At 35.9% G+C, this 12225-nt stretch overlaps 1 protein-coding gene across 1 annotated transcript; it reads left to right on the forward strand.

The window, feature by feature from the left end:
- The first annotated feature begins 4852 nt into the window (after positions 1-4852).
- LOC128247876 (S-crystallin 4-like) lies at positions 4853-11261 on the forward strand. The gene is made up of 4 exons (XM_052968088.1): positions 4853-4904; positions 6019-6134; positions 8256-8366; positions 9147-11261. Exons 1-4 carry the CDS (start codon positions 4853-4855, stop codon positions 9309-9311), a joined length of 444 nt encoding a protein of 147 aa, XP_052824048.1. The 3' UTR covers positions 9312-11261.
- Positions 11262-12225: the final 964 nt, after the last annotated feature.

Below are 12225 nucleotides of genomic sequence, written 5' to 3' on the forward strand. Positions count from 1 at the left end.
CCGAAGTCGACTTTGACTTTCATCTTTTCGTAGTTCTCGGGGAGATTCAGCGTGACACAGTGTGACAAGACCCTTTGAATTACAGGCACAACAGAAACAGGAAGTAAGAGTGAGAGAAAGTTGTGGTGGAAGAGTATAGCTGGGTTCGCCACCATTCCCTGCCGGAGCCTCGTGGAGCTTTTAGGTGTTTTCGCTCAATAAACACTCACAGTGCCCGGTCTTGGAATCGAAACCGCGATCTTATGACCACGAGTCCGCTGCCCTAACAACTGGGCCATTGCGCCTCCACATGGTGAGTGTAAACAGGTGTTTTACTAATTGAACCTGGGGTCAATAATTTACTAGCAGCATTTATTACAGCTGTGCTGGAACAATGAGAGTTGATGCAGCATTAACAGGGCTGGGGGTATAAAACGGAGCAAACCCTCATTGATAATCTCCCATGTATTTGAAGAATATAGAGTGAAATATATGCTAGGTTTTGCAAAGGCTTTATTTATTTAAACTTAATTTACTCTTTACACCTGCAAGGAACTTTTTAATGCTGGCCCTGTCTCTAATGAGCCTGCTGCTATTAAGGAAAAAGCCGTTATGAATGCAAGGGGCAACTAAATTTAAGTTTCTTGGGTTCAAAGAGAAGACAAAGTAAACCTGTTTTGCATTCGTGGCAGGACAGCCGTATATTTATCAAATCAGTCTACTTGTAGTTGCCTGTTGATTAAACATTATCAAGAATAACTCATGTTTTATTTCACACTCCATTGTCATATGTTATAGTAGTAGTATGTTTCACAATTTGCCAGTAGTTCTTTTCCTGACGTGTCAGCAGATAGACCATCACTAGAGGCACCTGGAGGTTTATGCAGGTAGTGGTGTTTATTTTATAAAACCAGGTGAAGTTTACAATTTAAATAAATGATCGTCAGTGTGTTTTTGTTTATTTGCTTGCTTGCTTGCTTTATTTTTTTTGTGTATTTTTCTTTGTTTTTTCTTTTGTTTTTCTGAAATGTAAGCTGAGAGGACTTGATTTTCTTTAACTTGCCTTTACCATTATCACGGCATTTGTCATATAATTATCCTATGTAATCCTTTTTATCCAATTGTGACAAGATACGAAATAGAAATGACATTAGCGACAATTATTATCATTCCTTTGACATGTACAATACGATCTTTTCTTACATAGCGTAAGAAATCCAGGCTTACAGGGCAAATTTATTCAATTTGTTCCCCCGGATTATTTGTCAAACTTTCTTTTATTTTCACTGAACCACCTGTGAATATCAAAATGTGTTTTTAAAATTCTTTTACGCTGTCTATCTAAAATTAAAACCGCAGTGCATTCGGAGGGCTACAGTTAATTTTTATCATTTAATATATATATATATATATATATATATATATATATATAATCAATATTTGAGACACGATGGCGATGTAAAAGCTTAATTTTAACTTCTAATACACACATACAGTACCACAACCTGCTGCCAAGCTAATAAACTATCTTTCTTTCACTATATCATTCCTAATTTTAATTACTTTAGGCTCTTGTAAATCGTCAGCTCTTTATTTATTTAATTATTTTGTTTTGTTTAAATAGTTTTATTTTGAGTTGTCATCCAGGCTTTGTTTGGCTTAGTTAAGCATTGTGTAACCCTTTACCTTTGGTGTGTATCGTATATGGTACATATTTTCCTATCCATGGGTCGCATATGATATATGTCCCCAATATTTGTTTTTTTCAACCCCAACCCCGAGAGTAACTTGGGGCTGATAAAAGAAAAATTTTATATGTCTCAGAACGTATGAAACAAATGCTAAACAAGCAAGGAAGTTTAGGGACAAACATACGAAAATGCTTTGGACAGGCAACGGATCTCTTCAGTTTGGCTCACAGACTTTTTTAATTATTTTTTTTCTTTCTACTGAACAGTTTAAGACTTCGTATACTGGTGTAATTTCCCACGCTGAACACGATTTACTTACAACATTTTTGACAAAATTTAACATTTTAGAAGTTATTTCGTGTTGTCATATTTGGGTAATTTTAACCAATCAACGACGTGTATTCAACTTAATGGCTTCGTTATGGGGGGCGGGGGCGTAAGCAAACCAACACCGGTTGTCAAGTGGTAGCGGAGAGCTCACGCACACATACACACACGGAAGTGTGCTGAAAGGCTCCTGTTTGCTATAGTAATCGAAGAGCAACTACTTCCGGGTCATCTCTACTAAGTATATTTTTCAACCACGTGTGGATTATTCGGTGTGTTCTTTAGCTTGGCTAGATGTGCATGAAATATAGAAAGATACTCAAAGAAATCGGATAGAGAGTATGTTAGAGAGGGAGACAGACAGGGAGGAGAAAGAGGAGAGATAGCACATATTTAGTAGAGACGACCCGGAAGTTGTTGCTCTTTGATTACTATCGCAAATAACAGTAGGTTTATTCAGCTGAATACACGTCGTTGATTGGTTAAAATTACCCAAATACAGCTTTAACACGAAATAACTTCTAAAATACGAAGTTTTGTCAAAAATGTTGAAAGTAAGTCGTGTTCAGCGTGAGAAATTACACCAGTATACGAAGTTTCAAATTGTTTAGTTTAAAAAAAGATGTTTAATCTGTGAGTCAAAATGAAGAGATCCAAGGCAATGGTTTAATACCCGATATGAGTATTATCTCGGTTAAAGTTACTATGCTACCCACATTATATAACCGTTTGCTTAAGAGAATATTTGCACTATCTATAAAATAGTTAACAACAGGGCATGAATATCACAACAACTTGTTTCACTCGCTTATAAGTTTGAAGTGATATTTCGATAAAATGTCAGATTTACAAGGAAGGGAAACATAAAGACGCAGGCATGGACGAATAGTTAAGACGTTTGCTTCACAATCCTGAGAACCAAATTTGATCCTTCTACCTAACACCTCGAGTTTTACAAAAGCTCTGGGTTATCTCAAGCCTTGTTAGTGAAACTATAACCTGTTTGGAAACGAGCCAAATGGATTTTGCCTGGAATTGAAAAGATCAGCCTTGTTTGAAGATCACGTTGATTCTCCTTGAGAAACACCTTAAGAGTATATTGTGTCTATGTAATACTGAACCACTTACGCGCTAAATAAGAGAGTAGGCCATTTTGTTCATCGGTTATTTAGAACGCTCATTGCAGAAACCGACGAAAATCCATTTATATTTACATTAGTTCAATAAGTTATTTAAATTTAGCTTATCTAAGATACGTGCTCAAATTCAGGTCCAAGTTTTATCTTTACTTCCTCCAGGATCAAGATCAAAAATCGAATAAGGCGTGTGTTATCTAAAGGGAATTTGGCTGTCAATTCTAGCATGTCGAGTGGTACACTTCCTAATAAATAGAAGCGTACAAGACAGCGTAACATGATGTTTGCCGATAAAACGACAAATCCAACCTGTATTAAACAACCTTTTGAATTCAACAGGCTACCAACTGGTACTTATTTTATTGTCTCCGAAAGGATGAAAGACAAAGTCGACTTCGGCGGAAGTTTGAATTCAGAATGTGAAGACGGACGAAGCGCCGCTAAGCATTTTGTCTCGCGTGCTAACGATTCTGACAACTCATCACCTTAAATTTCTCGGGGAAAATACTGACAGCAAAAATAACATCCTGCATTTTTTAATATACTCTGTACTCGTGGATGTCATATAAAAAAAAAACTCTGGAACGAAAAGCCGATAACTTGAGCAAAACAAAGTTCAAAAATGTTCTGAGATGTGGTTGAGAGGGTTCATTACTAATGTTTGTGGGATGGGGACCCTGGATCTGCTGAACTGCAATCATCTTCAGACATCAACTTCCGCACTCTCCTGGTCATCGTTTCAAGTGAAAGGCTGTTTCAGTTCTTAACTACAATGCAACTCTGCTACTTGACCTTTACTATCGATCTTTGGTGTCTCTACTTGCATCATCTAAATCTATTCAATCAGTCCGTTGAGCCTATATTTTATCAAAATCGTAAAATTCTGTTGAAGCTAATACTTTGAGATCTATTAGATCAGAACAAACCATGGCAGGAACTAAGGATAAAATCTGAACCTCAGTTCTAATGAAGAACTGAATGTTGAAAAGCTTGCAATCGTTCAGTTCTAGGCCACGGATTTTTCTGAATATTTGCCGGAATCAGCAGGGGGGAAGCTCTCTTAACCACCACCACCACCACTCTGCTTGGTATGGCTATGATAATACATTAAAGAAAAATATGAGACAGGGAGAGACAATAAAATGAGAAAGATAAAGTAGAATAATTTTAACTGGTGAAGAAAGAGACGGTAACTATATTTATTTTCAACCAGCGAACGAAACAAATGGGTAACTGTTAACTACACGGTAGGATAAGATCTGTCGTCGTTACATGGTAATAACTATATCAAATGAGTGACTGGCACACTAGTCGTCAAAATGCGCACGCGTTCACAGAATGGCAAATAATTTATGTAAGACTTAGTAAAGAAGGTTTCTAGAGTAACACTGCTAATAGGTACTAAACGACGCGTCGTAGCAAGAATCTTTTGTGTTCGCTGGTCGACTGAAAAATGATTCTACTCTCTTTCTCTCTCTCTCTCTCTCTCTCTATCTATCTCTCTATCGACACACACACACACACACACACACAGAAATTCAAGCTCCCAAAGTTATGGAATGCGGAAATGAGAAAGGGCCTAACATTACCTAGAACAATAGGAAATTGTGCAAACTTCAGAATCATAACACTTACAGCATATATTTACTTTATCTTATTTAACAAACTGATGCGGAGCAAATGCTTTGTAGGAGCAAATTATCTAAGACCATCAGAGAAATGATTGGAGAACGGAACTTCTGCGAAAGTAAAACCATGAATACAGAATGGAGTAAGAATCAAAGTTTGCAAACCCTGAGCAAGACTTGGACAAGACTGTTGGGAATACGAGCTGTGTTCGGACTTACTCTGTCCTGGTACCAGCAGAAAGCCATTTTGATTGGGATGTTGTTGATATCTTACGCCCATCACACAAAGAATACAAGATGAATGTGTTAAGCATTTATCAAATTAATTCTATAACTTAAATGTGGTGCACAGATGTGCATGAGAGCGTGCATATTTATTAAACTAGATTGTAATTGATTCTTAATTAGAAATTAATTTCCTAATATACAATTTAATTTTTAAGACTAAACTCGTTATTGTGATTCGATACTGTTATTCAGTATTATGAATTCAAATACGTTTACTAATTTTATTCCCAGTTATCAGCCCAGAGTTGTAGAATGGTGAAAGTGCATCGAGTGAGCTGCCTTGCAGTATCTGTTCTAGTCTTTTGCATTCTGAAAGCGTCACTGGTAACTCACTAGTGCCAAGTTCTGGCGAGCTTAAACTGCAACCATTGTCTTGGACAACATCGGTAACGCAGAGAAGGGAAGCTTAAATGCACAATCAATAGTCTTACCATGCTTCCACTTAGAGGTGCAAATAGATGTTTGACCCTGGCCGACGAAGAGTTCCCTAGCCCTCGCTTCGGATAGGTGCAGGAGTGGCTGTGTGGTAAGTAGCTTGCTTACCAACCACATGGTTCCGGGTTCAGTCCCAGGAACTGTGTCGTAAAACCCCTGCCAAACAGACGCAGTCGCCTGGGGTAGTCTTCAACCTCACTAGCTCCTGTCAACCTTTATATGCATACATACATGGAAGTCGGACGTTGAACGATGATGATTATTATAAAAGTTAAAACGAAACAGTGTATACAGAATTAACTCATTTTGTTTCTTCTCTAAAATAACCTTTCAGCCTCATTAAATGACTCCAGCAGTGAATACTATACTTTATGCTTACAGGCCGTTTATAATACTCTTGCTTCTGTGGTATTAACCTTTTGCCTGTCCAAATAATTTTCAAGATGTAAACATTTTTCTTCTTCTCCGTGATTATCTTCTACATATATTAAAAAAAAGTAGCATTGTTTCCTTAAGATCTCCTTTATATTTCAGGGTTGGCAGGAAATGACACCCTCGACCAAGCGTATGCTGATTCTATTGTGGAGACATTCGACGACCTTCACGTAGAATTTGGAAAAACTCTAAACGAGAAAGATGAGAAAAAAAAGGTACTGATAACTTCTTTTTTTTTTTTAATTATTGAGTAGAAATTTACGGAGGTGGACATGCATAGCAAGTGACTTGATCTGAGATGGTTTGCTGAGACAATAACAGTTGCAGCGTGAAAGATGTTTGTAAGCCATTTAAGAACACAGAAACCGTTAGTTTCATTTCAACATTTAAATTTAATTTTCGTCGCTTTGAAACCGCGACAAAACTGTCAGTGAACAGGTCGCGGTTTCAAAGTGACGAAAATATTTTGACACAAAATGAATTTAAATGTTGGAGTAGAAAATTATTAATTTTATACCATCTTAACTCCTAACTATAAAATAGTTTTAAATTAATTTTATAACTTGGATGTTAAAAGGAGTAACGACCATCACCAAAAACTATATAAAATTGTTTCAAATTTGGACACAAGGCCAGCAATTTTAAAGGAGAGGTAAGTCAATTCCATCGACCCCATTGGCATCGACCAGGGCTCCGATCTTGCCGGGTCTTCTCAAATACGGCATATCTCCAAAGGTCTCGGTCGCTTGCCATTGCGTCTGTGAGGCCCAGCTTTCGAAGGTTGTGTTTCACCACCTCATTCAAAATCTTCCTGGGTCTATCTCTTTCACAGGTTCCCTCCACTGTTAGGGTGTGACACTTCTTCACACAGCTGTCTTCAACCATACGCATCACATGACCATTCTAGCGCAGTCATCTCTCTTACTCACTTCATCTGATACTTCTTATGTCCAACTTTTTTCTCGGGGCGCTTACACTCTGCCGTGTGCACACTGACATTACACATCCAGCGGAGCATACTAGCCTTATTTCTTTCAATCCTACGCATGTCCTCAGCGGTTACATGCATCATACAGTCTACCTTTTACTCTGAACGAGAGGCTCTTTCTTACCAGCAGAGGTAAGAACTCTCTGAACTTTGCCCAGGCTATTCTTATTCTAGCAGCTACGCTCTCGGAGCATCCCCCCACCCCGCCGCTGTGGACACCTGAATTGAAAATTATATCAGACGGGTGTGGGGTACGTGCGAGACAGCTTGCAAAGTTCAAAAGAGTAGAAACTGTTTTGCTGTAATATAAATGATACAAAGAGAATAAAATCTATACATTTGTAGATCGGTTCAATTATGTTTGAGACACATTTGACTTGTGAAAAGGCCATTTTTCACAGCAGTTTGTCTTTGAGATAATTCTCGCTTTAAGCAAAAAATATTAAAACACCAATCATTTCAGAGCACGCGCCGCAGGTATATCAAGATCTTTTACCTAAAGCGAAGATTTTATCGTTAAAAATTGGAAATTAACCCAATGCCTATGCTGTGAATCACAGAACATATTTCTTATATGATATATAGTCCCAACTATTTTTTCAGAGTGACTTGAAACTTATGACAAGAAAACTTTATATTTTTCACAACGCATGAAATAGATTAATTGAAATGCTTTGGACTAGTAAATGGTTAAACTAAACTATCAGTAGATTTCTTGTCTTTTATTTCAGCAATTCCACTGTCTGATAGGCATATTCTTCTCTCGGTTTAACACCACCACGAAACCTGAGTGGGTTTTAGCAGGGTTCAATGAATAAAAGGCGTTTGGACCAAATGTTCGGTCTGGAGTTAACTGGAATGACTTCTGTTTCTCTTATCAGTCTCGGAGCACTGAAAAGGGCCATTAATGTCACGAGTGCTGTTCCACCTCTGATTAAACTGTTAAAAAGATTACCTGACAGAACTAACAAAATTGATACTGTAAATGTCTTAGAAGAGATTATCTAATCATAAGAAATATTTGTGAAATCACTTTTTTTTATACACAAGAATGTTTGCAACTGTCTATAACATATCGTTCTCTCTCTCTCTCTTTTTTCTCTCTCTCTCTCTCTCTTTTTTTCTCTCTCTTTCTTTTTTTCTCTCTCTTTCTTTCTCTCTCTCTCTTTCTCTCTCTCTCTCTTTCTCTCTCTCTCTCTTTCTCTCTCTTTCTCTCTCTCTCTTTTTCTCTCTCTCTCTTTTTCTCTCTCTCTCTTTTTCTCTCTTTCTCTCTCTCTCAATACATAGTTGTTTTTTTATTTTAATTCTTTAAAACAGTTTATCTTATGTTTCCTGAAATTTCTTACAGGCTGAGTTGACTTTGCAGTTCCGAAAAGAAACACTACCAAGATATTTAGGCAATTTGGAAAAAGCTTTGAACCGAAATAATGGAGGAACAGGCTATTTCGTTGGCGATTCTGTAAGAAATTTTTATGTGAATGATATAACTTTTCATTTGAATTTTGTTTACCGCATATAATTGCAATTAATAATTAGACAGTGGTGGTTTTTGCTAGGTGTGTTATCTTCAACAGGAGTGTGTAGGTTTTTCTGCCCAATGCGCTGAGCTGCGCCAGAACACGTAAAGCTAAATATGTCTTTTTAAGATATTAATGTTATCTTCTTTGTTTCAGTTTTTGTTTTACTTCATTTCAATTTTCTCCAGTTCCCTTAACGATACGTGCCATAATCTTAAATGTCGAACTAACGACCTTTATTTCAAGGAATGGTAGCGATACCTTTAATTAAGCAGACATAATTACCTGTAAACACTTCATTGAAAAGAAATTAGATCTACAGGGTTTTTTGAGTTCAAACTGAAAGACACAATTGACTGAAACACTATGAAAAAAATTATATGAAAGCGGAGGTCACCATATTTTCAGTAACGCAAGTCAAAATTTTCAGACCAAAATTTACACCAAAACTAATTTATATAAAGACGACTTTCGAGGACCAAAATATTCATATGAAATGCAACAGGATTGGGAAGGACAGTGACGATATTTGAATATTTACGCTACATGATTACACTGCATACTACGTCAGTTTGTATGCTGTAAAAATGGGAATAGTTTAGAAAACCCTTAATTGCTTTGGCAATATCTCTTTTCTGCAACATTGAATTGTTTCATTTTTTTTTTTGCTGTTTTTCAACCCAGTATTCTGACCTTTTTCTTTTTTTCTGTCTCTTTCACAGTTAACATGGGCAGATTTGCAGGCTTTCCATATATTAGATATAACTCTGCGCGATGATGATGAGATCCTGAAGCAGTACCCCAAGCTGGAAGGCTTGAGACAGCGGATTGGAAACTTGCCGCGCATTTCAAGTTACCTACAGACCCGCCCTCAGAGTAAAGTATAGATCCAGGAGGTGAAATCTCTAAACAAAATGGAACGACAATTTAGAAAGAAAGAAATTTTCCTTTCATGATTTTTTTAATTGCTCACTTACCATGTCTTTTGTCCACCTCTCTCACCATTTTAATGATAATGTTCATTAAAAACAGATTAGCATTAACACATCAATCTGTTTTACATTAACCCTAACTTTAGTTTAATGTATATTATTAGGAATTAAATCTTAACATCTCTTAAATTAAACTTAATTTATTTTCATTATAGTCAAAAAGCTTTTCCCCCAGCCTTGTACTGTAAACTTTTGTGCTGAAATTCTTGGCCTTTGTGTATTACAAAACGAGCATTTGTACTTGTGATTATGTACTTGATGAGACAATGTAATCAAATTAAACTTAAAACCTTAGCTGCAGCGATGTGCTGTGAACCTTTTCGGTATCATATGTTAAATATCTCCCCTGCATTTTGAAATTTTCTCTAATTCCATATTTCTATCAATTTTGCGTCTAAAACAAAAAAATCTCTAGCATTGTACGAAACAGTAAATTAGCATTTTCATTATTTAACATCTTTCAAATTGATTTCAAGTATCATAGGCTATTTTAATATGACCGTTACTGGCAAATCTGTAATTAACTTACATTGACTATATTTTGTTTTTAACAAACAGTATAAGCACAACAAATATAATCTCAAAACTAATTTGGTGGGGTTTTCGCTAACTTTGTGAGAACGATCTTTGCATTAGTTTCCCAATAATACAAAACAAATATTGCAGTTGGGACTGTATGTGTGTGAGTATGTCTGGGTTTTGTTGGTTTTTCTAAAGAATTAAAAATTATAAATGTGAAATGCAAGGCAGTAGTTTGAATGGGAATATGAGTAAATGTTTGTGTATGATTAACTCTAAATGCGGAATTAAAATTGGTTAGTAACGGGTAGATATTTCATGTAAGAACATGCGGGGAACACTGCAGTATTAGATTAAGCAATAGCGACATTGAAAGACCTAAGGAATAGAGGGACCTTTTTTTGTTTGATATGTGTACTTTTCCATGCTGGCACGGGTTGGCGAAGTTTTCTGACCCAGTGTTTTATGGTCAGATGCCCTTTCTTCGCCATCCTTTTTAGTTGCCTTTTACTACACGCAGGGGCGGGGTATACCTATTCTGTACCCGGAGTATACATGGTGTAAATCATGAGACGGAGTAATTATTTTAACACATTCTTTAGGGCGATACTCTCATATGAATTTAACCGTAATGGCTAAATCCGACTAAAGGATTCGTCAATAATCTGTTACCTTAAAATGGTTGACTTCTCTTTATTTTGTGAAATTTTAAAAAGGTTTCAAGTTAGCGCAATCTGATATAATAGTTTCAAGTATTATTGTTTCATTGAAATATAAATATCTTGCAAAACATTATTATAAAAAATTATATTTATTTTGAAGATATATGCCACCATACTTTATATATATATGTATATGTATATATATTACATATTTATATATATATATAAATTTAGTGATAAAGCTCAATGTTGCAAAAGATATTATAAACTTGTCTCGGTAGTGTAGCGAGGTGAAACTGATAACAAAAATGCAACCAATAACTTAATAATATAGCCATCATTTTTACCTTATTTATTGTTGAAATCTGTCTGTGCGTAACATTTCTGTTCTCTGGAGATAATTTTGTTGTGAAGAAGCATAATAATAATAATAAAGATAACAGTAATGGCAATTACATTGTCACTTTATATTGTTGGGATTTTACCCATAATAATTCTCTTTCTCTTTTTCTCTCTCCAGATAGCATAATGGAGGTTTTATTTTTTACATATGTGTAATAAAGCATTTTCTCTTATATTTATTCCTCAATCATCCTTCTAAGTAGTCACATTTTAATGTTTTAAAGTTGACTGATCAATTTTTAAATAAATATATATAATGATTTATGTGTCGAAGACTTTAGTCATATTTTTTGTTGTTCTAAATAAGAACATCATGAAAATAAAATGTTTGGTTTCAGAGAAATTACTCGGGCTTTTCTTTAAAAAATAAAAAAATAATAATTCACCTCTACCCCCATTTCTAACCATCTATTACTCTCTCCTCTCATTCTTATACAACTACCTCCTCCCCACTCCCTGATACAGCGTATTTATCCACTCTTATAATCACCTTCTTGAATCTTGAGATGCTCTGGCATCTCATCACCACCATCTTTCCAGTTCCTGCCACCCGCCCTCATATAATGTCAGCTAGCCTTGGATCTCCTTCACAGCAACACATTTGGGCTCGTTCCTCTATCATAATTTAGCCTCTCAACGTCTGGCATAAAACCACCGCCTATTCCTTCTTAGATATTCTTTCTTTTTTCTTAGTCGAGGGGGCTTTTTTCTATTCTTTTCTTTTGTCTTAAAAATTACTTGGTGACATCACTTGTGTCAGCGGAATGAAAAAGTACCCAGTACATACTATGTAGTGGTTGGCGTTGGAAAGGACATCCAACCATAGAAAATATGTGAAAACTTACAGCGGTGCTCAAAGTGGCTCTCGGGCTTGCCGGATCCTGTCAAACTCAACCAATGTCAACATGGAAAACATGTTAAATGATGAATTACTAAACGAATTAATATCACATTTTAAATTCTAAAACGGGAACCATTAAAGAAACTTGCCTCAAGCAGTGAGAATTATCTCGTTACTGTTTCTAAAAGTAATTTTAAGCAAAATCTTCTTTTACAAGATTCAAGTTGCTACAGTTTTTTCTTTTTCTTTGTAAAACCTTTATTTGGGCTCAGATCTTCACGCAACAGATACTTACACTTTTTAAGATATTGTTACCATACAAGTATAGCAAAAGGCAATGAGCATGTCGACTTAAATGCTTGTCGAATGTGACCATGATTCTACA

Source organism: Octopus bimaculoides, chromosome 5, assembly GCF_001194135.2.
Source record: "Octopus bimaculoides isolate UCB-OBI-ISO-001 chromosome 5, ASM119413v2, whole genome shotgun sequence".
NCBI lineage: Eukaryota > Metazoa > Mollusca > Cephalopoda > Octopoda > Octopodidae > Octopus > Octopus bimaculoides.